Source organism: Ictalurus furcatus, chromosome 7 (genome assembly GCF_023375685.1).
Source record: "Ictalurus furcatus strain D&B chromosome 7, Billie_1.0, whole genome shotgun sequence".
NCBI lineage: Eukaryota > Metazoa > Chordata > Actinopteri > Siluriformes > Ictaluridae > Ictalurus > Ictalurus furcatus.
Window position 1 is genome coordinate 15725937 of NC_071261.1, and position 26968 is coordinate 15752904.

The window sequence follows — 26968 nt, forward strand, 5'->3', positions numbered from 1 at the left end:
GTTTGTGGAAGTGTATCATGGCAGGAATGAAGGAGATTTCTGAGGTCCTCAGAAAAAGAGTTGTGTGTATTGTTGATGTGTAACAACATTTTCACAATACACAAAATATATAGGTGGTCGACAAGATAACCTTAATTTTGTAGTGAATAAATCGCAATTATTCAGCTGCACAGGTGGGATACATTAGGTTGAGCTCACACCTTCTTAACCCTGGTCCTGGTACCAAATTTCCTGCACATTATGGTGTTTTTCCTGCTATAACACACCCACTTCAACTGTTAACCACCTGTGTGGAAGGTCTACTATTTTATACCAATCCTATATATCAAACGCTAATGCAGGAAGAGACGTAAGGACAAAGCCTAAATCCTGAGCAATTAAAAAAAAAAAAGTATTTTTTCCTTTGCTCAAAAAAAAACTTTACTAAGAGTGGTTAGTGTGGAAGGAATTCCCATGTTCTCCCTCTGCTTCGGGGGTATCCTCCGTATACTTTGGTTTCCTCCCCCCAGTCCAAACACATGCACTGTAGGCTGATTGGCATCTCTAAATTGTCCATAGCGTGAATGGGTGTGTGAATGTGACCCTTTGATGGGTTGGCACCTGGTCCAGGGTGTCCTCTGCCTTGTGCAGAGAGTTCCCTGGGACAGGCTCCAGTCTCCCCGTGACCCTGTGTAGGACAAGCTGTACAGAAAATGGATGGATGGGTGAATGGTTAGTGTGGGAATGCAAGTAACTTTCGGTATTTGTATGAAAACATTCCAGAAAGGATGTTCTGGAGGGTGGAGTTATCAGGTTATTGCTAATATATTGCTACAGATTTCTGTTGTTTTGTCCACCACAGTATTTAGGATTGCTGACAGTGGCCCAGTTTGGAGATGGACTCAATCCAACACCTTTAACAGAACAACGTCCACAGAGGTGTCTCTCTGCCAGGTAGGAGGGGCTGGATCAGATCCGACTCCACCCCCTGGACTTTTGGTTTTGCAGCAAGTATTATCTCATCTGAGAGAATACATTTACATTTATTCATTTGGCAGACGCTTTTATCCAAAGTGACTTTCAAATGAGGAAATACAAGCAAAGCGATCTATCAAGCGGAGAACAATACAAATAGTGCTACCATACAAGATCTTTAATTGAGTTCTAGAAAAGAGGTGGGTCTTTAGCTGTTTTTTGAAGAATACAGTATATATAATTAAAATTTAAAATTAAGTCAGCCACATTTCTGAGTAAAAATAGTGTTAAAAAATGTACCACAACATCAATATTATATCACCTAACCTAACTGAAAATTGTTACCACTTTTTGTTATTTGTTTTGCATAAGTCAAATTGCCCAGGTTAAATAGTTTAAATCTGCGGAATGTTTAAAACAATAAAGATTTCAGCGCCTGTTCGAATTCGGAGTTCGATGGAGTAGGACGCGAAGTTGGAGGCTCTGCTGATTTCGATTAAAATTCGAATTAATTAGCGCTTTTCGGTCATACAATATATTTTGACTTATTCTACTCCGTTTCTTTGTTTGCACTTTTAATTTTGTAGCACGTTAAAATGTCTGGAAAGAATATGAAAACCTGTGGTACCATTCAGACACGACTGAGGCCTAGTGTGCGCGCCGCGAGCGAGTCCCCTTCTTCCCCTGAATCCGCGTCGCCGAGCGGTGACCCTGACTTCACCGCACTCAGGCTCGAGCTGCTGGCTTCACCGAGGAAGGACATCGCCTATATTTTTTTAAAAAGGAGCTCCAGGAGACTCTCGGGGATGCGCTGTCTACTATCCAGCTTGACCTGCAGGCCGTGAAAACACAGCTGGCTAGTGATAAAGTTGCTACCGAGGCTACCATATCAGCGTTTACATGGGCAGCAGTAATCTAACTATTGACCTTACTCTGAGTAAGATAATAATGTGATTAAGGTGTTTACATGAGTCGCGTTTAGAATACTCCTGTCATGTTCCTGTTTTACATGTTATAGAACGTAATTAGATTAACAGCCCGCTGTTAATCTAAGTGTCATGCTGTACGTGCTAATAGACAACTGCTTGAAGCCGTGGGCTGCGTCTCAAACCGCGTAATTACCGTCTATATAGTAGCCGAGAGACATGTATTTTCCCCCACTACAGGCCTATAGTAGGAAAGTATGCGGTTTGGGACGCGGCCGAACTCTTTTGTTCGCCGTAAAACGTAAAACTGCCGTGTGTGATCGTGTCCTGTCGCAAAATGCGGTGAAAACTCTCCACGACGTTCATAATGTGATTAAGGTGTTTACATGTCTGTAATACACGTCCATAATGCGACTAAAACAGAAGTACTCCACCTGTCTTGATTCGATTAGAGCTTAATTCGATTATGACCTTAATTTGATTAAGGTAAGTAAAAATTGCTGTTTACATGGTAGTTTCTTAATCAAAGTATGGCCTTAATCGGATTAAGAGTGGATTATTGTTGTCCATGTGAACGCAGCTACTACTGAAAGGTACTGTTGTGGAAATGGAGCACGCACTCTCCGGTTGCACTGATGACATAGCTCACATGAAGACTACTATAGAGTCTCTCACTGCGACCGTGACTCAATTAGAGAATAAATGTGAGGATTTGGAGTTGAGGTCACGGCGCAATAACGTTAGGATAGTGGGAGTTCCAGAGGGTGCTGACACATGTACAACTGCTGCTGTAGCGGCCTTGTTAAAAGAGGTGTTTGGTCTGAAGAAGGAACCGGTTTTGGACCGGTCCCACTGGACCCTTCAGTCGAAGCCCAAGCCTGGTGAACGACCACGAGCTATTGTGTGCAAATTCCACTATCACAGTGACTGTGTTGACATTTTATGCTGTGCAAGAGAGCTCCAGCGGATTAAAGTGTGGGATTTGACCATCTCCGTTTTCCCTGACTACACAGCCAAGACAGCCCGGGCCCAGGCTGCATTTAACGAGGTTTGGCATCAACTTCGTGGTATTGAGGGTGCACGCTATGGAATACTTCACCCAGCTCGGCTTCGCATTACATATAACGGTGTTCAAAAGGACTTTATTTCAGCGGAGGAAGCAGGAGATTATGTTAAACTCTTGATATCGGGGGGAACTGCATCACCTATACAGCGACGTCTTTTTCGCTCTCCTTTTATTTTTTGCACTCTGCCTTCCAGCCCTACACTATTCAGATTTTTATTGAAGATATTGTCACATTACTTCACCTAGATTTTGTGGACTCATTCCTCTTAAATGTACTTCTGTATTAATGTGGTTCTCTGTTTTGATGCTCTGACTGGGTTAGAATTTCTGTTTATTTAATTTTATTAGTGTTTTTTCCTCGGCTTTACGTGCTACACTGTTATATTATTTGTTATAAGTCTTTAAAAGTTAAGGACATTATATTTGTTATTGTGCACAGACTGTTTATCAGACTTGAAGTCAGTAGGGGCCTTTTCTCTTACTGGAACTTTTTGTTTTGGTAATTTTGTTGGTTAGTTCAGCTTACTCTCCGAGTTGTTTTCACATTGTGGACAACTTTTGGTTATTTTGGGAAACACTGCTGTCTCCTTTGTTTTATGGAGACTTTGGGTGTGTGTGTGTTTGGGGGATTGATGGGGGGAGGGGGAGGAGGTCCCACTTCGGCTCTAATTGGCTATTTATATCCCTTTGGTTTACTTTATTTAAATGGTTAGTAGTAATATGGATCCCAGCATAGCTGGGACAGGCACGCCTTTAAGATTTATTAGTTGGAACGTCAGAGGTATGGGTAAACATGTCAAGAGATCTAAGGTTTTTACACATTTAAAATGTTTAAACTCCGATATAGTATTTTTACAGGAGACTCACCTACATATTAAAGATCATCATAGGTTACACTGCCCTTGGGTGAGTCCACTCGAGCTTTAATTCGAAGGCAAGAGGGGTCGCTATTTTAATTGGCAAAAGGTCACAGTTTTCCTCCACTAACATTATTGCTGATGTGAACGGTAGATATATTATAGTTGCCAGTACTCTAATGCAAAGACAGGTGTTGTTGGTAAATGTATACGCTCCAAACTTTGATGATGTGGAATTTGCTAATAGATTGTTGAGCAATCTCCCTTTCTTAAATACTCGCCTGTTGATTTTCGGGGGAGATTTGAACTGTGTTTTTGACCCAAACTTAGATCGGTCTAATCCCCGTACTCTGAATCAATCTGCTATTTCTAAAACATTTTCCGATTTTATGTGTCAGAATGGTCTCATTGATCCCTGGAGATCCCGTAACCCCTCTCTTAAAAAGTTTTCTTTCTTCTCCCAGGTGCATCATTCCTATTCGAGGATTGATTATTTTTTATAGACAGCACTCTTGATTCTTGTGTAGTTTCTTCTGACTATCTGGGTATTGTAATTTCTTGGAGATTTAATTCTCTTCTTTTGGCAGACAGTGAATTCTGTGAGTTCGTTTCCACTTCTATTGATGACTTTCTTTTCTTCAATCAGAATGACTCCACCTCTTATTCATTGTTATGGGAGACACTTAAATCCTATATCAGAGGGCAGATTATTTCTTACTCTGCTCTCTGTAATAAAAAGCACACTGCTAGGGTTAATCAGAGATATGCATTGAACCCCTCTCCATAACTTCTTAAACAGTGTCTCGACTTACAGGCAGAATTTAATCTTATTTCGACTAAAGAGGCGGAACGCTTGTTGTTACGTACTCGTGGTTCATACTATGAACATAGCGACAAGCCGAGTCGTTTACTGGCACATCAGCTACGGCGACAGGCCACTTCCTGTCTCATACCTAGTGTTAAAAACACTTATAATATTGTCACTACAGATCCCATGGAAATTAATGCTACTTTTAAATCGTTTTACTCTTTGCTTTATAAATCCGAATTTCCTACAGACAGTACTAAAGTGAATGCATTTCTTCAAAACCTTTGTAACCCTGTTATTGATTCAAATACTGCCATGCAACTGGACTCCCCACTCTCTCTTGAAGAAATTTTAAATTCAGTTAAAACTATGCAATCTAACAAAGCTCCTGGCCCGGACGGGTTTCCAATTGAATTTTTTAAAATGTTTATTGGAAAATTAGCTCCATTGCTTTTGGCTATGTTCAACAAATCCTTGCAATGTAGGTCTTTGCCTCCAACTCTGACACAAGCCACGATAGCCCTCCTTCTTAAGGAGGGTAAGGATCCAACCTCCTGTGGTTCTTATAGACCGCTGTCTCTGCTTAATGCAGATGTAAAGGTGTTGGTGAAAGTAATGGCATCTCGTTTAGAGAATGTACTCCCTTATATTATATCAGAAGAGTAGAACAGTTTTATAAAGGGACGTCAATTGTTTTTCAATACCCGTACACTCTTTAATATAATTTATTTAAAGCATTTGGCTGAGCTTCCTGAGATTGTGATTTCTTTAGATGCTGGAAAAGCATTTGATAGGCTTGAGTGGGAGTATTTGTTTGCAGTCTTGAGGAAGTTCGGATTCGGGGATAAGTTTATATCTTGGATTAGCCTCCTTACTCACCCCCTAAAGCCAGGGTTCAGACAAACGATATTTATTCGGATTTTTTTATTTTGCTCTCGGACGTGGGTGTCGCCAAGGCAGTCCTTTATCCCCTTTGCTTTTTGCTGTCGCTATCGGGCCTCTGTCTATCGTATTAAGATCTTCTCCCTTGTTTAAAGTAGTAGTTCGATATGGTGTAGAATACAAATTGTCGCTATATGCTGATGATTTGTTATTGTATGTAACCGATCCTATTGCCTCTATGCCTGCTGTCTTGGGTGTTCTGGAGTCCTTCGGTGTTGTCTCTGGTTATAAATTAAATTTGGACAAAAGCAACTGTTTTCCCATCAATACTGCAGCATTTTCTCTCCAACAGTCAGATCTATCTTTTTGATTTAGTCAGTCAGGGTTTAAATACCTAGGTATCAACGTGACACGTTCTTTATCTAATCTTTTATCAGCTAATTTCACTCCCCTTATCTCAAAGGTTAAATCCAACATTCAGAGTTGGGGTAACTTACCCCTTTCTCCAATTGGCAGGATCAATGTCGTCAAAATGAATATATTACCGAAGTTTCTTTTCTTGTTCCAGCAAGTTCCTCTTTTTCTGCCAAAATCATTCTTTGATTCATTGGATAAGGTAATTAGTACTTTTATTTGGGGTGGGAAGCCACCAAGGGTTAGTAAATCTTTCTTGCAGAAATGTAGACTGAGTGGAGGACTTGCATTTCCCAATTTTCAATTCTATTACTGGGCTGCGCACATCCATAAACTTTGCTACTGGGTTAAATCTCCTGGATCTTCTTGGTGTAAATTGGAAGTATCTTCTTGTAGGGAATCCTCTTTACCTGCTGTACTTTATTCCTCACTACCTACAAAACTCTCCCTATGTACTGATAATCAAGTTGTCCTCAACACACTTGAGACTTGGTATCAATTTAGACGGCGCTTTAAATTTGTAGGTGCATCCTCTTTGGGTCCTTTAGACAACAGCCACCTATTTCCTCCATCGTGTTTGGACTCTACATTTTAGTGTGGGATGACAAGGGCATTAAACAAGTTAGAAATCTGTATGCCGATGGTGTCTTTGATAGCTTTGCCAATCTGTCATCTACTTATGACCTCCCTGTGACGCATCTCTTTTCGTTATTTTCAAATTCGGAATTTCGTTTCTAGATGTTTTCCTAATTTCCCCTTTGCGCCTCCTGAACAGGCTTGGGAAAGCTTGTTTTCAAACAATCCACATCAGAGAGGAATGATGTCTAGGATTTATGATTTTATTCTGGTGCTAGGTAGTGAGGCAAGCACCAAAATTAAGAATGCGTGGGAAACAGAGTTAGGAGTACAGATAAGTGAAGAGTGTTGGGAACGTGCTATAGGGAGGGTATAGTCTACCACTTCTTGTGCTCGTCTTGGACTTATCCACTTCAAAGTTTTACACAGAGTCCATCTGTCCAAGTCGAGACTTTCTGTAATATATCCGGACGTAGAGGACAAGTGTGATAAATGCCATGGCTCTCCCTGTTATCTTGGCCATATGTTTTTCTTCTGCCCTGATCTCCATGGTTTTTGGTCTGGTTTCTTTACCATCATGTCCACTATTCTCAGAGTAGACTTAAAACCTTGCCCATTGATTGCTGTATTTGGGATTCCTGATGCCTCGGTTCCATTGAGCTCGACACAAAAGGATGTTATCGCGTTCACATCCCTTATAGCAAAATGTTCCCTACTGTTGCATTGTAAGTCTGCTAAATATCCATCTATCTCCCAGTGGCTAAAGGACGTGATGTTTTTTTTAAAACTCGAGAAAATAAGGTATACGATGAGGGGTTGTACTAACAAGTTTTTTTTTTTTTATAAATGGCAACCTTTTATTGCATATTTTATGGAGTTAGACATTTCCCACTTAAATTTTTGTGCCTGTTGTTGGGTTCTACAATATCTATATAACCAGCAATAGTTATTGGTTAGCCATGATGAGTCGGGGTAGGGGGGTGAGTTTGTTTTCGGTGTTTGTACTTTTTAATTTTGTTTTCCTTTGTTAGTATAAAAAGAAAAAAAACTGTGAATGATTGTTGCTGTGTGTCAGTCGGTTTGTTTTTCTTCTCAATAAAACTTTATTGGGGGGAAAAAAGATTTTGGCGCCTGTTCAAATGATTTTATAAAGAAAAAGAGGCAAAGGCAGATCATTTGCGGCCTCTCACGTCCTGAACACGTGAGTTGTGGGTTTGAGAGATTGAGTGTGTCATAGCTCGAGTGTGTGTAAATTATGTGATGAAAAATGTCTACTTTTACCTTCTCTACTATGAGCCAGCCCCCACCCCACAGCACAAACCATTTATTTCTCGTCTCTGTTCCTCTCCCCATTGCAGACCTTTGCCCTAGAGCTTGCCTCATTTCTGCTAAATATTTACCTGCTTTTTCATGTGTCTGGTGTGTGTGTGTGTGTGTGTGTGTGTGTGTGTGTGTGAGAACTCAGCTCTGCTACAGTGCTCGTGTTCAAGAGGATAAGCTGCCACAAAATGTCCGACAGTCTCCGGCTTTTAGTGAAAAATGCCAAACAGGTGGTTATGGTGTGTAAAAACGGGGAGAACTTTCTGACCAAAGATGGGATGCAGAATTTGGCGGTTCTTGAGAATGCAAGCGTGGTCATTGGACAGTAAGTCATATCTGAAAGCATGTTATGAGTGGCATATTTCTATGAGAATGTATACACTTGACTGGAATGAAATAGAAATTATACCGTGTTATGTTTGTGCTCATGCATTGGCCGTGTCTGTCTATATGTCTGTGTTGATTCTAGTAATGGACTTATCGAAGCCGTGGGACCTGCAGACTCCATCGAGTCCCGCTTCAGAGAAGCTGTATTTGATCACGTTTTGGATGCTACTGGCATGTGTGTTCTTCCTGGCAAGTACTTATTCTGCAGCCACCTATTTTGTATAATTCAAATGATCATAATATTAAGTCACCTAAATTTTTTTTTTTTCAGGTTTGGTTGACGCACACACTCATCCGGTTTGGGCTGGGGACAGAGTACATGAGTTTGCAATGAAGGTAGATTTTAAAAGTCTTCAATCAGCAAGTTCCGCCTTACTTTATTTACATTTATTCACTTAGCGGACGCTTTTATCCAAAGCGACTTACAAATGAGAAAAATACAAGCAAAGCGATATATCAAGCAGAGAAGAATACATGTAGTATTTAAGGGCAGTGAAAATAAGATTCCTTGCAAAATTGATATGTAGGTCATGGCATGCATACTAACACACTGTGTGTGTGTGTGTAGTTAGCTGGAGCCACATACATGCAGGTGCATGAGGCCGGTGGGGGCATTCACTTTACAGTGACACACACACGTGCAACAAATCCAGAAACTCTGCTGCAAGGGCTGAAAGGCCGTCTAGAGCGCATGCTGAGAGCTGGAACTACACTGGTGGAGTGTAAGAGCGGTTATGGACTGGAGCTCAATACCGAGCTCAAAATGTTGAATGTTATAGATGCAGCCAGGAAGACCATGCCTATTGGGATATCCTCAACATACTGCGGTGCACATGCAGTGGCCAGGTGAAACACATAATACTAGTCCTTTTTCATTATTGCTTATATACGGTTTCTTGTTATATACAAAGCAGGCCAACGTATAAGTGTTGGAATACAGTCTAACACTAAGTTTTTCATCTTCATGCTGAACTGTGGTTTATGTGTTCGCAGCTAGAACTGGATTAAGAACTGCTGATCCAGTACATAATAAAACCCACATATTTTCTCTGTCATTTTCATAATCTCACGCACACTCTTGACTTCTGCTCGTGTTCAGAGGTAAGACTATGGAGGAGGCGACTGAGGACATTCTCTCAGTGCAGCTGCCTGCTGTACAAAAGCAGATTTCTGCTGGCAACCTGCAGGTAGACAATATTGACGTGTTCTGTGAGAAAGGAGTTTTTGATCTGAATTCCACACGCCAAATTCTCCAGGCTGGGAAGGACATGGGTCTCAACATCAACTTTCATGGAGATGAACTGCATCCTATGAACTCTGCACAGGTGTGTATACATACAGGAATATATGTATATACGTATTATATTACTGTATATATATCTGAGTATATAAAGTATTCATAGGTCTTCAAAGAGAGTCAACACACACTTCATCTGGCTCAAATCTACACCAAATTAAAAGGACTGACGGTCATATAAGTGCTTTTCCATTAGATACAGTGTTGTGAAAGTTTTTTTCTGATTTCTTCTATTTTTGTGTATCTCCTACTAAATTGGTTCAGAAATTAAAACAAAATCTAAAATAAAACAAAGGCAACCTGGGCAAACACAAAATACAGTTTTTAAATGATAATGTTATTTATTGAAGCAAAAAAAGTTATCCAATACTAACTGGGCCTGTGTGAAAATGTATTTGCCCCCATAGTTACTACTTCCCAAAATTTATGAAACTGCATTTATAATGGAGTTCAGCTGGCCTGGATGCAACTTGATTACTGCAAACCCTGTTCAATCAAATAAACACTTAAATAGAACTTTTTCAACAGCATGAAGTTGGTTAAAAGGTCTTACACAGTAACACACTATGCCAAAGTTGAAAGAAATTCCAGAAATGATGAGGAAGAAGGTGATGGGTGAAGGTGAGGGTGACATACATCAGTCTGGGAAGGGTTACAAAGCTATTTACCTCCAAATGGGAAAACTCAGCACAGTAGTGATCTTTCCCCGCAGTGGCTGACCTTCCAAAATTTCTCCGGTCAAGCATGGTGGTGGCAGTGGTGTGGGGATGTTTTGCTGCTTCAGGGCCTGGGCAACTTACAATAATTGAGGAAAATATGAATTCTGCTCTCTGTCAGAAAATCCTAAAGGAGAATGCCTGGTCTTCCATCCGTAAATTTAAACTCAAGAGCAACTGGATTATGCAGCAAGACAATGATCCAAAGCATAGGGGTAAGCCCACCACTGAATAGCTCAAAAAAAGCAAAATTAATGTTTTGGAGTGTCCTAGTCAAAGTCCTGACTTGAACCAATTGAGATGCTGTGGCAGGACCTTAAAGGGGCAGTTTATGCCCAAATGCTCAAAGGTTCCAGTGTGGCCGGACTAAAGCAGTTCTGCAAAGAAGATTGGGCCAAAATTCCACCACAGTGTCAATGAGGGCAGTTTAAACACAGTATTGAAACAGGTCACTGGAATCATTTTCTTACTAGAAAAATCGGTTTCTTTGACTCTCACATAAAACTAAATATCAAGTTCCAGAGAACAACTAATACTTTTAAAAGGTATCATTATGCAAAGGGAAAGTGACAAAGGGTATGAATAGTTCTTTATTGTCTCGCACTGTCATGTAGTAAAGCACTATTATTAAAAGGCAAATAGACATATAGAGAAAAAGCTTAAATGCAACACCAATATAATGCAATACATGCGTTTGCCCTTTTTGCTCTGACTCCTAATCTTAGCTTGGGGCAGAGCTTGGTGCTTTAGCCATAAGTCACCTGGAGGAAGTGACTGATGAGGGCATTGCTGCCATGGCAAGAGCAAAAACATGTGCTGTTCTGCTGCCTACCACTGCCTACATTCTCAGGTAGATGTTTAGAGTAAAAACAGTAGAACCTTGCTAATAAAGCTTAGAACTGCAAACCATGAATGAGCAGAAATCAATATTTCTATCATCAAAACAGGCTTCCATGTCCTCGGGCCAGAGATATGCTTGATGCTGGAGTTATTGTAGCACTTGGGAGTGACTTTAATCCCAATGCTTACTGTTGCTCAATGGTAACTAACATACACATACATGTTTTAACACTATGTAGATGAAATACAGTGTATTAGCTTTGTGTGTGTAACACTCTTTACAATACTTTTTGGTAGCCTATGGTGATGCACTTGGCCTGTGTGGCGTTGAAAATGTCGATGCCTGAAGCTCTGGCAGCTGCCACAATAAACGCAGCCTACGCGTTAAATCACTCACAGTCACATGGATCTCTGGAGCCTGGCAAACAAGGAGATCTTCTCATCATTAATGCCCCACGGTACACACAACATCCACAACATTCATGCTTTAATACATGGAAAAGTTTAGAATTTATGATCATGATGGTCTGAAATACTGGATTATTAAATAACACTGGATTACTATATTGGGTTTGATAACATTTTAACTTATTTCCAAACCTATGGTATCATGGTCCATATTTAAATACAGATCAGGGATAGGTATGAGATGATACATAAAGACATGATACAAGACATATCCTGATACAGACTTCACGAGATCATATTGACACAAAGAATATGAATTTTTAATACATTTATTAAAAAAGTAATGGAAACTTTTTAAACCAGTGCAACATTGTATTGTAAGAAATAAATCAGGCTTTGTAATATAAGGTGCCATTTTCCCCAATTATTGACATGGAAAGAATGTTTGATGGAATATTGTGCCTTAAATGATTAGACTACATAAGAAATAGTCCAGTATCTTATGTATATGGTGTCATCACCACCCCTATTGCGGTCTGACATCCATGTGAAATGCACAAGCATGTCACACTTACCAGTTTAATAGTACAGATCAGGACAACAATCGTGATTTTATTTTGTATATTTCCTCATCCCACTGAAATTAGTTTCTGGTCACTTCATCGCTAGCGCAACACATGATGTGCTTCTGAATCATTTTGAGACATGATTGTGATTTACATCAAAACACAGTGCACGGGCATTTATTTTAACCCGCATTTGAGACCTCAGTCAAGCCAGGCATGATAGAAACCAGAACCTGCGTCTCAATTCGCCTACTATCCGTCCTAAATAGTATCCGAGATTAGAATTAGTGTGTCCCAAATCTAGTATGTTGAAATGAGTATCCCAAAGATACCCAGATGGTCTACTACTGTATGTACGTTAGATTTTCTAAGTGTGGATCACTTTTTCAGCTATTATTTCCCACAACTCCTTGCATGATTGAGGAGTCTTGTGACGGTTTGCTTTGCCGAGTTCAAGGACGCATTTTAGAGAGGAGTAAATGAAACGTGGAAAAAATAAAATCAAGGGAATATGGTAAATTAAATTATATAGTATAAATTCTATAAGGAATAATGAATGAAGAAAAACTGAAATGCAACAAGGAGTGTGTTTATGGTGACAGTGTGCATAACTAGGCAACAACGTTCCTAGACTCTTGTTACATGACACATTACAGTAGTATGTTCCAGTATTTGCATACTCTTTTGCTACACACTCAAAAGTATATACTTTTTTTTTTTCCACAAACAGAGTATATACTTTTAGTACATAGTAGTAGTAGGCGAATTGGGATGCAGAGAGAGTGCATGTATATAATATATGGCAGATTATGGTAACTACCTTCCGATGGATCGTGGACAGTGTGGCTTTTTCAGTATCAGTGGGGCTTGTGTTTGACACAAGAGCCATAACGCTTCCTTCTTATTAGCTTAACTTTCTGGACTATTTGTGCTCTGTATGCCGTTACCACTGGTGTTGCTGCCAAGTGTGTAAAAAGAGGTAGCACTTATAATGAATATTAAACAGAACACCTCAGAGAAGCAAAAATCAACTCACCAGTATTTTGAATCATGATAGACAAGACAGTGAAACTCTGTCTCATGGGATGAATAGTCCACTGTCTCACCATTTCTTCTTACTTTGTGCAGGTGGGAGCATCTTATCTACCAGTTTGGAAGCCATCAGGAGCTGGTGAGATTTGTTATCATCAAAGGCAACATTGTTTATGAAAATGACAAGGTCTTGGACCTCTGAATGTAGAAACATTCTTTTATTTCAAAGAGCTGCTGATAATCAACAGTTTATGTGAAGACATTTACGGCTGTTATTAAGGTGCTATGAAGTCAGACATTACAATACAAACTCCCTGATCAAAAAAAAAAATAGACACATGACTTTTTTTTGTAGAGGGGGCTTTCAGTGAAGATATAAATTATATTATATAATTTAAATAACGATACAAAATGACTCTAAAATATATGTAGTATACAAAGGCATATGAGTTTGTCTGAAATAAAAAAGTAGCTTAAAAAAAGGTAGCTTAGAAGTAGTCCAATAACACCTCAGGTCATTTTTGCCATTGGTTTGTACTTTACAGACATTAGCAATATCACTGTTAAGTCAGTAGACAGCAAGCTGTGCAAAAATGTGGCGGATTATTCCACACTTTTCTGTTTTCAACAGAAAACAGAATCAATACTTATAATTTTTTTTAAAATCACATTTATTTGATCTACATTTATATATATATACACACATTTTGAATGAAACTGCTGGATTTGAGAATACTACACACGCATACAGGAAAAGCTTGTCGTTCAAGAATAAAACATTTATATTTTATATAGTTACAAAACCAAGAATGTCCAGTACAAAAAAGCAGAAATGTATGTGTGATGCACTGGCTCTGTGCAATAAATAAATTCAATAAAAAGAAATCTCAGCTTTGTAGTCGTGTGCAGTCAGCTCCTTAGAGGAAAAGCACGGTTCAGGATGAGCTCTACATTGTCTCCACCTAGCGCACAAGCCTCCAGCACACACACCAGCCTCCGATTCGTCAGCTGTGCTGCAGTGGCAATCAAATCAGCTGTGGGTGGAGAAACACAGAGGCTGTAATTAAAGTACCGTTGTGATTGTAATACATGTTTACTTGCAAAGATATTGGTCCACCTAATTGAATTAATTTCGATCCCCATTTGTATATACCCTAAACTCGGTTCATACAGTGCCCTCCACTAATATCGGCACCCTTGGTAAATATGAGCAAGGAAGGCTGTGAAAAATTTTCCTTATTGCTTAACATTTGATCTTTTGTTCAAATAATTCACAAAAATACTCTCATGTATATCAAACAACTGCAAACACGGCACAGGTTTATCTAAAAAAAAAAAGATGTGTGTGCGCACAACAATTATTGGCACCCCTATGAATTCATGTGAGGAAAAATATATTTGAAGTATATTCCCATTGATATTTTAAATTTTTTTAATACACCTGGGTGACTAGGAACAGGAAATTGTTCAATCATGACTTCCTGTTTCAGGGGGGTATAATTATGAGGCAACACATAGGCCAAATTCTCTTACTCATTCATAACAATGGGTAAGACCAAGGAATATAGCTGTGATGTGCGGCAAAAGGTTGTTGAGCTTCAAAAAATGGGAAGTGGCTATAAGGAAATGGCACAAGCATTGAAAATGCCCAAGTTCCAGTCAACTGAAAATGTTATGAATCAACCTGGAATTGGACACGTGTTTACATTGTCTCAGCGCACTGTGAAGAGGATGGTTTGAGTGGCCAAAAAATCTCCAAGGATCACAGCTGGAGAATTGCAGAAGTTAGTTGCATCTTGGGGTCAGAAAGTCTCCAAAACTACAATCCGAAGTCACCTACAGTACCACAAGCTGTTTAGAAGGGTTTTTTTTTTTTTTTTAAAAAAGCCTCTACTCTCATCCAAAATCAAACTCAAGTGTCTTCAGTTTGCCAGACACTACTGGACCTTCAAATGGGATCGAGTTCGATGGTCAGATGAAACCAAAATAGAGCTTTCTGGCAATAAACACCAGAGGTGGTTTTAGCGCACACAGAGAGGTAGCCATATGGAAAAAGTACCTCATGTCCACGGTTAAATATGATGGTGGATCTTTAATGTTTTGGGGTTGTTTTTCTGCCAGAGGACTTGGACATTTTGTTAGGATACATGGTATCATGGACTCTATCAAATATCAACAAATATTAAAAGAAAACTTGACTGCCTCTGCCAGAAAGCTTAAAATGGACCGTGGTTAGATCTTTCAGCAGGACAATGATCCAAAACATCCATCAAAATCAACACAGAAATGGTTTACTGACCACAAAATCAAGGGCCTGCCATGGCCATCCCAGTCCCCTGACTTGAAACCCATAGAAAACCTGTGGGGTAAACTGAAGAGGAGAGTCCACCAGCATGGACCTCAAAAATTGAAGGATCTGGAGAGATTCTGTATGGAGGAATGATCTCAGATCCCTCGCCATGTATTCTCCAACCTCAACAGGCATTATAGAAGACTCAGACCTGTTATCTTGACAAAGAGAGTTAGCACAAAGTATTGACTAAAAGGATACCAATAATTGTTGCACATATATATTTAACAAGGACATATATATATTTTTTAGAAACCTGTGTTGTGTTTGCAATTGTTTGATATCCATGAGAGCAGAGTATTTTTGTGAAGTTTTTGAACAAAAGATCAAAAGGTTAAACAATAAAGACAATTTTTCACAGCCTTCTTCACTCATATTTACAAAGGGTGCCAATATTATTGGAGGACACTGTATATAGCAAAATGTATGCTCATGTGAAAAACAGCATTTAGTGGCAGTGCTGAAATGAAACAGAAAACAAGAAGCATGTATGTAAGTTCTTATAAAAAGCCTCCTCATTCTTACACAACTGAAGATTGGATATTTTTTGGCCACAAGTACATTAAATATATGGTACATGTTGAAATAAAAAATACTTTACAAATGAATACATTTCTACTAGCAGGAGGATATGTTTTCGATGGAGTTATTTTTTTTACCTGGGCTTGGGGGTGGAGCATGTGAAGAGAAGCCACCATGTGAAAGGACAGACTCCCATGTGTTGTCGTGTGTCAGGGGTAGGGGCTTCCAGTGCAAGGTCCCAGGAGTGGCAGGGAAGAAGATGACATCCAGCATCACTCCATCTGATAAAACTGCATACACACACACACAAAAGCACATACACATTCACACATAAAATGTTTGTGATGTGGTGTGTGGGCCTCTGACAATGGTCACAATTGTGTGTGCGTGTGTGTGCGTAAACACATTTGTTTATTTCTGTCATTCCAACCTCTCATTTTTAAGGTGAAGTAACCAGTGTAACAATGGGCAGGGCTAAAGGACTCCAGCTCTCTGCGTGGGAGGAGTCTGTGGAAACTGTTGGTCTGCATTCCCACAGCTGCTGCTTGGACGTGCCGTCGTTCATAACAGAAGCTCCACGGTAATGTCTCAAGGGCGACATGAGGCATACCAAGGTGGGACTGCATAGGGCTACTGGGTGGCATGGAGAAATCTTCATCGTCATCATCATCTTCATAATCATCGTCGTCATTTCCAACCAGAAATTCCATAGCTCCATCAAACATAGAGAAATCTGCAGAAGGAACAAGACGTTCCAAAACATTAGCTTCCCCAAAACCAACCGTGTTACACTTTCATACGAACAAATCATTCATTTTAAAGACCCTGCCCTTCAAAGACAACTGTTCTTCAGCAGATTTCAGGCCTCTTTTTACATTTCTCCAGCCAGAAATTAGCATTTGCCCTCAGACAAGAAATGCCTTCTCAGCTCTATTCCTGTAAAAAAAGGGAACTCACGAGGCATACATAATCTGAACAGAGGGTATAGTATTAGGTGGGAAGAAGAGGAAGGCTTGTCAGTGTTGTCATTGTAATTGCTGTTCACCTTGATGTCAGCAGAGAGCTTTAAAATTAAAAGCTGCTTCTTTAAAACTTTATAGAAAGTTTACTTGAACAGCAGCATTCGGCATGCTGCTAAAAACACTAAGACTTTTAACGGAAGTGTCTATAGATCTCTTACCGTTCTCTGCATCCTCCTCTGTTGATGTTTGATGAAAAGGTGGTGCCAACCTGACAACAACAACACGTTGTTTGAAAGAAGCAGAAAACTCCAGAGCGCTCTCTCTCTCTCATATACACATTACCTCTTTCTGGAGCTGCTGCTGCTAGAAGAAGCAGCGGTAAAGAGCAATTTCCTTTTTGTTGGAGTTTTAAAAGGGTCCGACCTACAAAACAAACAGTATCGCAATCAGAATGCTCATACAGGGCACATTATGCACAAATACACAAGAAAGAAACACAAACCCTTCTCTTTGTCTGGGCGCTCTAGGACTAAGTTGAGCTGTTAGTGGGTCTGAATTCTGCATCGCCCTCATATCCTAGGAGAGAGACACAGAAAGATTTTATTATAAAAACTGATGTGTGATTAAATCCTTGATGAGATGAGATGTATTCAATATACAGTGTGTGTGTGTACCTGTCTGCAGTGGTAGCAGGCTGCTGTGATAGTGCACTGAACAACAAAGCGTTGTCTCTCTCTGTAATGTAGCCTGTCACACTGGAGCTTCATTTCTCCCCCACTGATCAGGCCTGCCTCACCTGAACAATACAAACACACACAATTTCACTGTTTTAGTGCATATTTATGATATCATATTTTTAGTGCCTTTCAAGTAAGCTGTACACACTCATCACATGGTCTCCAGACTGTCAATATGGATGCAAACCATATTGAATGTTCTTCAAAGATGACAAAATGCTGCCCGCGGACTACATTTCTGTATTTTCCTGACAGGTATGATCATTTCGCTAGATTTGTTAAGAAATCATTATTATTATTATTATTTTTTGCAATTGGTTACATTTTTGAACATTCTGTAAGGAAGCACAGCTCTGCTTTCGCTCTTGTTGCCATCGTAAACATATTATGTCTCTCTTTCTGCAAGTATACCCATATCTGACACCATGTTCTCAAGTGACATGAGCTCTGAATAAATAATTCAAATGAATCTGCAAGCAACTTGATTAAATAAATAAATAAATAAATGTGTCACACAAGGCAGAGATAATCAGCAGTCGGCATAATTAAAGACTTTTAATAATAAATAAAAAGTAATACATGTCTGCTCATCTAAAGTATTCTAATTCTAATCACTAACAATATTCATAATAATGCAGTCTTTCAGCTAATAATCCAATCCATGTGACTTACACCATGGACAATGGCATGCTATATAACCAAAAGTCGCCGCCCCTCGTTTATGGAATCAACTGCCACTGGACATCCGCCTTGCACCTTCATTTACCACTTTTAAAAAGAGGCTAAAAGCATATCTTTTCTCCCAGGCGTTTTAATCAAACTTTTACTATTGTCTATTGTGTGTCTTTATTTGGTTTTAAGCTGTTTTCTATTTTATTTTTCTTTATTCAGCACTTTGTTCAGCTTTGCTGTGTTAAATGTGCTTTATAAATAAAATTTACTTACTTACTTACTTACTTACTTACTTACTAACTAACCATGAGATTTTGGTTTCAATTCAAAATTATTATCCCTCCCTTGGCTCAGATTTCGAGTTCATTATCTCATGCTTTACCGCGTCGGTTTTCCATAAAGCTTTGTAGAAAAACAGGCAGGGGTGGGTAGCTGAAGTATCCTCCAATCACAGCCCTGTCCAGCATGTTGGCCTCGTCCACTTGTTTCAACCACTGCAAGAATTGTCGGACTGGACGGATCCCTCTGTATGGCATAGTGTGGTGGGAGCCGGTGCCTGTGTGCCATCAGACAATCAGACCTCAGAAAAACAAAAACATGTGCATTATGTATTGAAAGCTGGGTGGGTGAACGTGTGTGTGTGCGTGTGTGTGTGTGTGTGTGCGCGTCCAGTACCCGTGCAGTACACCTGGGTAAATGAAGTATTGCTCAAATACTCAAAAGTTGTAGCACTGCCAACTGTACTCCTTAATAGCTTGAGCCTAGTACAGACAACCAGTGCCACTGAGAATGATAAAAGAAAAAGAAAAAAAGATTTGAACGATAACGCTTTGCATTACATCTGTTGTAATAAAAAGACGATATGTGCGATTACTTGGTTGGATTTGGCTTTGGATGTCTGGCTGCGATGTCGAAAAAAGCTTGATGGTGATTGGTTGATCTGTGGTCCCATCTTCCAACCGGAGCCACCGGTACTCTTCAAATTCTGACCTCCGTCCATCTTGAAACGAAACAAAATGGATCAAAACAAAACGAAACGACGGATTTCAGTATACAGAAACGGCTATTGGCTCGAGTCCCGCTGTGCTGCGCTACTGAAACAGAAAACACACTCCTCTGATTAGTTTCACTTAGTTGAGCGAGTTGTGTGTAGTGCTGTCTCACCCTTACTCCTGATACGTTCTTGTCGGCCCGCAAAAACAACCACGCCGATAACGTCGCAGATGGTGCTGTCAGGAGAACTTTGTAGATCATGTCTGCAGAAGACATGACACACAGTGAACGTACTATACAAGCAAACAAAATAACAAAGAACTATGAATGTAGCCTATGTTGCCGAAAGTATGCGGACACCTCACCAATCACACCCGCGTGTGCTTGTTGAACATCTCATTCCAGATTTAATCCCCTCCCCTTTTGCTCTCATAATAACCTGCACACTTCTGCGAAGGCTTTCCACTAGATTTTGGAACATAGCTGTGGGAATTTGTGCTCATTTAACTACAAGAGCATTAGCACCATTTTAGACAAATAATGCGCATCCAACTTTGTGGTAAAAGTTTGGGGAAGGCTCATATACGGGTGTGACGGTCGGGTGTCCGCAAACTTTTGTCCAAACAGTGTATCATCTTAATAAGACTACAAACAACAGAGATATGAAAAAGTCAAATATTTGGTGGCCAAACTGTAGGTGGGTGAATCAGTCACTGTAAGAATATTGACATTTGCATCAGAAAGAGGAACAGCGATATCCAAGCTCCATGACAGAGATAGACAGACACAAGTTATATTACTAAAACAATTCAGCTTCGGCAATTCAATTCGTCTTCAGTGACTCGCTCTGTTTCCATAAAATTCTTGGAGTCATCAAGTCAAAACAGAAATGTAGGCATTTTTATGTTACTTTTAAAGTGCAAAAACAGGCCATTTCATTAGTCCTACAAAACTGTATTTCTACTTCTCAAAACTAAATAGCAACCCTGTGATGCAGTCTCAGAAAAAACCATATGCAGCAGGTTTCACAAAGCTGGATTTTTTTTTAAAGCAGTGATTTGGAAACAAACCATTGCATAACCCGGCTAAACCCTTTGGGTCCTTGCTTCAAATTTTACAACTGCAAACTGTCTTAAGGACAATTTTCAGAGAAAGTCTATGCCAATAAAACAATACTCCTTGTTTATAAAATATCCTAAATATCTTTCAGACTGAATGCTTTTTTTGTAGTTTAGAGAATGAAAGGGTGGAGATCTAAAGGTTGTAGAAGTTGTAAAGGTTGTAAAGCGCTGTTAAGTAGGCCAGAGTGAACTGGTGATGGAAATTCTGAAATTTGAATTTAAAAATGATACAGAGTTTTGGATTAAACTGTATACTATTAATTTAAAAAACAAACAAACAAACAAAAAAAACCCTGTGTTTATGTATGTTTACCCGGTGAGGAAGTTATGTGGCAGGTCTGGTAAACCCCACTCGGGTGAAACTTGCTGTTTTGGAATGATGGTGACTTTAGCTGTAGGATTTCTGGAGTTTAGACTGATCTCTGATAGAGAAGGAGAAAAACAAAGAAAGGTTAAAATGCTAGACAAGCCAAATACTGAAAAGCATAAAACAGTGATTGTATGTGTCGGATTGGGATTTTTACACTTGTCTCAATTATACTGGGGTTGGTGGGAAACAATTTTACAGAAGAGGCCTGAATAGCAGAACCCTGTTCTCTGGTGCAGTGAATGCAGCAGATGGAACTTTATCTATGATGCGCAACGATGAGAACGTTAGCTGGATGTTTCTCTGTACCAATATTTGGTTCTGCATCTTGTCCACTCCGGCTGCTGTAGCTGTCCTTCACTCTGTACCGACACAGTCTTAAAACCTGACCAGGCTGCAGACAACGGTACCAGTCTAAGCATATGCTGTTCCACAGCACCACGCACACACTCATGGAGCCGTCAGCGACCTGTAGCTCGGCCTGCCACAGACAGAGAAGGTAAATTACGAGTTAGTAGAAGGAAGGAGTAAATTCTGTATGTTTTTACAGTTACATTTATATAGCGCTTTTCTAGACACTCAAAGGGCTTTACATACTATAGGGGTGGGGGAATCTCCTCAACCACCACTAGTGTGTAGCATCCACCTGGATGATGCAACAGCAGCCATAGTGTGGCAGAACGCCCACCACACACCAGGTATTAGTGGAGAGGAGAGAGTGATGTAGCCAATTCAGGGATGGAGATTATTAGGGGGCCATGACAGATAAAGGCCAATGGGGGAATTTCGCCAGGACATCGGGGTTATACCCCTACTCTTTACGATAAGTGTCCTGGGATTTTCAATGACCATAGAGAGTCAGGACCTCAGTTTAACATCTCATTTGAAAGACGGTGCTGTTTTTACAGTATAGTGTCCCTGTCACTATACTGGGGCATTAGACCCCACACAGACCACAGGGTGAGCGCCCCCTACTGGCCTCACCACATGTTTTGCTACATTTGAGTTTCCCCGTCAACTCATAGTCATAACCTCTGACCTTGTACGGGCATTCACAGCTCTGCTCTGCTTTCCCATAATACATCAGTCTGGATTTGTGCAGAACCCGCACACACAGAGCTCCTTTGCGACGTAGTGAGCCACTCAGGAAGCGCCGACGGAGCTCTGCTAGAGACACTACCGGCTGTACATCTGTTCAAAGGCAAATTCATTCAATGAACATTAACAAGCTGCAACACAATAACACAAAGTATTAACAAGTAGCATCAAATGGGAAAAAAAAGAAGCCGAGCACAACCATTATCAATAAAATTTACACTGCAATGGTTATGCACACTTTTTCAGTTTCCTTTGGCTGAACCCCAAATCACTTTCCACACAACACAACTAATGATTCAAGCCCTTGTGCTCTTATACACAGTTCAGCTGGTTGTAATACCCATCGGTGGTAAGTGATCACCACTGACCAGATATCTGAATGATGTACCAGTTTAAGCAAAGCAGTGGCACGAACATGGTAGTGTGGGTTGTGTTGGTACAAGTGTACCAGTAAAGGTAACAGAATTTATTACTCAAGTAAAATTGAGTAATCAAGTCATCTAAATCAATACTCTTGTAAAAACTGAAGTACATCATCAAATTCGGCACAAAGGTTAAATTAGAAAAGGAAAAAGGATGTCTGCCTCAAATTTTTAGTTACTCAAAGTAATTGCAAATATCTGACTATAGACAAAAGGTTGTGCAGTAGTGCTTCTTAAATGTAGAAAGTAGGAATGTAAACATCAAAAGTATAAGGTGAAAGAAAATCTCAAGTCAAGTAGGTTAAAGAGACTTAAAGTCGATGTGAAGTGCCTTGAAGTATGCGGTGTTATTCGATGTGTTGACGTAATTTCCACTGAAACAGGAAGTAAGGACGGGACATATCGAGTGGTTCCTCCGCCTTTTTAAATAGCGACATAGGTTGCATCCGAAAACTGAAAAATGCTGCCTTCGGAGGACGCGTTCCAAGGTAGGAAGGCATCGAGGCACGTCCGAATCCAAAGTTAGCTTCACTTCCTGTCTCATGAGATACCTTCATCTGATCGATTTTTGAAGACAGCATAGATGTACACTTTGCTGCCTTTGATATCCCACAATACTGTGTGTGTTTGTCCGAAGGGCAGTGGTTTTAATCGATTCTGGTCTAGCTCAGAAAAATAACATGGCGTGTTACAGGGCAGTTTTTGTAGAAATGTAAGTTTTATTTTCATTTTCAACAACTTTCGATTGCGTTTCTACTAGGGCTGCAACTAACGATCATAATCAATTACTTGGCCTATTCTTTTTTCGATTAATTGATTAATCGGATTGGGGGTGAGGGCAAACTTTCAGTACCATTTTTTGGTTTATTTAAAATAAAATCCACAAACTGAGTGCTACAAATATAAACTTCAGACTAAAACTTTACACAACTGTTTGTCCAATTATATAAGACTGAAAAGAACCCAATACACACAGATACACACCAGAATATATATTATTCATTAGGACTGTAGTTTAATTCAGTGCTTTATGTGCATCCATAAAAATAATGCATAAAGACTTATATACAAAATAAACTAAGTATATAACTAAGTATTTTAACAGTAAACTGAAGAAACTTATTGTTGGTGTATTCTGGCTAGTGGCGTCGCATTGAGTGCGTATGACGTCATGCACAGTTGACTAGGAAGCAGCTTATACTTCCGGTTAGTAAAAACCCGCTAGCGTTCCTTTTGAGATGATATTACCTTTCTAAAATTCATACACTAGATGGTAGAGTACTCCATGCATAGTGTAGGTGTACAGCACTTAATTAGGGACTCAACTTTAGTAGTTACTCTCCGAAGCGTGTTTTCGGAACAGAAGTAACGTAATGAGTAAACGCACCCCGTGCCGACCAACTAATTGATAATGAGATTCGTTAACAACGATTTTCATAATGTATTTTATCGATTAGTTGTTGCAGCTCTAGTTTCTACCGAGAAGTTAGTGTTGTAGTTGCTAAATTTTTGCTTCGTTATCGCCTAAGCGCTCTCTAATTATATTTCAAAAGGGTCATCAAAATGTCTTTGAGTATCATCATACAGTTAATACATAATTGTATAAGCTCTTTTTTTTTTCATTTTTACTAGATAAAATAATGATAATGAGTATTTATTGGTCAAATATACAGTAGAGCACAGTGAAATTGTTTTCTTCGCATACCCCAGCCTGTCAGGAAGCTGGGGTCAGACTGCAGGGTCAGCCATAATGCAGCGCCCCTGGAGCAGAGAGGGTTAAGGGCCTTGCTCAAGGGCCCAACAGTGGCAGCTTGGCAGTGCTGGGGCTTGAACCTACGACCTTCCGATCAGTAACCCAGAGCCTTAACCGCTCTGAAATCACACTAAATATACCAGGTGGTGGTAGTGAGCAGCTGGTAACCTAGCAACGATGTTACATTATGCTGCCTCAGAAGCCTGTCCGAAACCGTTTCCGGAGGTGCCTTCGTGCGCAAAGGCTGCCTTGGAAGTCATTGCCTGATACAGCAGCAAGGCAACAAGTCAGCTGCCTAAGTTTTTTGGATGCAGCTGTAATTTACACTGAAACAGGAAATCAGGACGAGACATTGAGTGGCTCCTCCCCCTTTTTATGTAGCCAATAGCGTTTAGCTTACCTCACAGCCTGGGATAAATCATACTTGACAGTTAGTACCATGACAACGAATACTTAAGATTCTAGAGCGCATTTGATTGGACAGAAAATGTGATGAGACGCTGAACTGCAGAATGATGCCATCAAAACCGTCGATGCGTATTGGTGGTAGAGTGAGACTGTACATTTTGAATGCTTACATCTTCTAAATGCAAATTCTGTCATTGTTTTGGAGCACACTAGCTTATAGATAACCTTAAGGCTAGGGTTGAGTTTTGATTTCATGGAGACTTTAAATACCATACTGAAAAAGTTTCCTTAATGGTTTGGTAATTTATTTAAACATGTTGGTGTGACTGTGTGATTGAGAATAGTCCTGTGACCAAAAATATTTAACTAAAAGCATTCAGTGATCAGAAACTGACATTGATGATGTCAAATGGGGTACGGTCTCTCACTCCACACCTAACACATCCATTATGTGTCTAATATAGGGTCCAGTAAGCATATAGTGCTAAAGAACCCCCAAACAATAGAAACCATTACACAGAAATTATAATAGTTTCCACTGTAAATACCATTACAACCCATCAGCTAACCATTACTTGTCCTTAATGGTATCCACAAGACATGCCAGCAATAGACGGCAACAAATTACCATTATCTCAATTAATTAGAGACCCACAGGGACCATTACAATTCCCATTAAAACCATTACAAATTCTATGAGGGTTTCTATTGTGGAAAACTGTGCATGAGTGCAGATGGACTACAATGTGATCTATTTTCGTGGGATTTCCTGATAAAGGTGTAGCTACAAAATATACAAAATAAAATAAAGTGTGTCCACAATAGTGTCCTTTTTTGGGGGGAGGGAAATGACCCGTTGTTTGAGCTCTAAGCTGAGCTGGAGTCTCGGTACAGGTCGGTTACCTTCCACCACATCCTCTTCCTCCGAGTCCTCTGCGCCAGTCTCAGATGGAGGCGTGTGCCGCCATGTTTCCCCGCAGAAATCATGATTATTCCACAGGGGGAGGTAAGTGCTCCTGTGGGCTCTGAGCGGGACGAGGCTGGGCTCCTCGGCCATCACCCACGGCAGTGAGTCCACATGAACAGAGGACAGGGAAAGGAGAGCTGCGTCGCTCCCGCCTGAAGTGTCCACATCGAGGCTACAGATGTGAAATGTCCTGCTGTCCCCTTCGCCACTAGCAGAGAACACAACATTTCTCACCACACTTCCGCAGCAGAGTTTATTTCTGTGAATCTGTGCGTTCAGACTGGGCTCTAGAGACACTCTGACTCTGCAGTCTCCGTCAGTAACAGTAGCATCGTACAGACTGTCCGAAACAGAAATGCTTTCCGGGAAACGGACGGCGAAATTCGGGTCTCTTCCGTAGCGCTCAAGAGAAACTAAATACAGCGGCTCAGCTTGGGTTTTGACTCTGAAAGACCCAGATGGAGTCGTCAGGAGTTTGTTTAGGCTTCTTTGAAGCGCACAGGCTCCAGAGCAGCTTGGCATAGCCGCCATTTTACTGACACCATGATAAAAATAATGCAAGGCATGATGGGAAATGGAGTCAGGTCCTTGCACGCGCTCATAATCACACGGTGCCTGACTGTAGTTTTAGCAAGGAAGCGAGGCAGACTAAACTAGTAGTAGTAATAATAATAATAATAATAATAATGGATATTGTTATTATTTATTCATTTATTTATTTATTTTAATTTTGCAGGGAAAAAAACAATAGAACCCTCATAGAATTTTTAATGGTTTTAATGGAATTAATGGGAATTATATTGGTTTTAATGGAAACTCTAATGGTCCCTGTGGGTCTCTACTGGTAATCTGTTGCCTTCTATTGCTGGCATGTTGTGGGAAAATGTTGTGGGTTTCTATTGTGGGAAACTGTGAATGAGTGCAGATGGACTACAAAATGATCTATTATGGTGGGATTTCCTGATAAAGGTGTAGCTACAAAATAGTGTATGTTTCCACAATAGTCGCCACTGAGTCTCTCTTTTTTTGGGAAATAACCCGTTGTTTGAGGTGAGTTTCAGTGCAGGTTAGTTACCTTCCACCACATCCTCTTCCTCCGAGTCCTAATGAGAGTTGTATTGGTTTTAATAAAAACTGTAGTGTAATGGTTTCTACTGTTTTGTTCAGCAGATAATTCTTCTTCTTCTTCTTCTCTTCTTCTTCTTCTTCTTTTTCTTCTTCTGCTTATTATTAGGCCCTATTTTTATTATGGCAGATGTGCAGTAAGGGACACCTCTAAAATTGCTGATAGATTTTCAGATACTTTAGATATGCCTGCTTATTAATTATGGATCATTATGCCATGATGCCTTGATTAAATGAATAATAGGTCAAGCAGTTTGCTTGCTGATATCTCAGTGACATTTGCACGTGTTACCGCAGTAATTAAGTGTGACTGTGTGTTTGCGTGCTGTAACTATGGATGTCTGAAAACAGAGACAGGACACAGAAACAGGACCTGGCATGAATGACAACGCTGTGCTAAATAACAATAATTCAATTAAACC

At 40.0% G+C, this 26968-nt stretch overlaps 2 protein-coding genes across 8 annotated transcripts; one reads left to right on the forward strand and one right to left on the reverse strand.

The window, feature by feature from the left end:
* The first annotated feature begins 678 nt into the window (after positions 1-678).
* On the forward strand, positions 679-13939 carry amdhd1 (amidohydrolase domain containing 1). 7 transcript variants are annotated; one of them, XM_053628894.1, is made up of 11 exons: positions 679-711; positions 842-933; positions 7949-8128; positions 8273-8379; positions 8462-8526; positions 8759-9036; positions 9290-9515; positions 10929-11053; positions 11151-11244; positions 11341-11501; positions 13146-13939. In XM_053628894.1, exons 1-11 carry the CDS (start codon positions 709-711, stop codon positions 13249-13251), a joined length of 1437 nt encoding a protein of 478 aa, XP_053484869.1. In that variant the 5' UTR covers positions 679-708; the 3' UTR covers positions 13252-13939. The 7 variants fall into 7 exon arrangements, with proteins under 7 accessions (XP_053484869.1, XP_053484876.1, XP_053484875.1 ...); XM_053628901.1 differs by lacking the exon at positions 842-933 and having other exon boundaries at positions 697-711; positions 7960-8128; XM_053628900.1 differs by lacking the exon at positions 679-711 and having other exon boundaries at positions 800-933.
* A 9-nt stretch (positions 13940-13948) lies between these two features.
* On the reverse strand, positions 13949-25967 carry si:ch73-71d17.2 (RPA-related protein RADX). The gene is made up of 15 exons (XM_053628893.1): positions 25358-25967; positions 21813-21964; positions 21083-21254; positions 20720-20828; positions 19457-19548; positions 19167-19292; positions 18968-19075; positions 18675-18848; positions 17558-17679; positions 17386-17459; positions 17226-17306; positions 17102-17151; positions 16352-16654; positions 16059-16211; positions 13949-14083 (listed from the first exon to the last, which is right to left on the reverse strand). Exons 1-15 carry the CDS (start codon positions 25950-25952, stop codon positions 13959-13961), a joined length of 2436 nt encoding a protein of 811 aa, XP_053484868.1. The 5' UTR covers positions 25953-25967; the 3' UTR covers positions 13949-13958.
* Positions 25968-26968: the final 1001 nt, after the last annotated feature.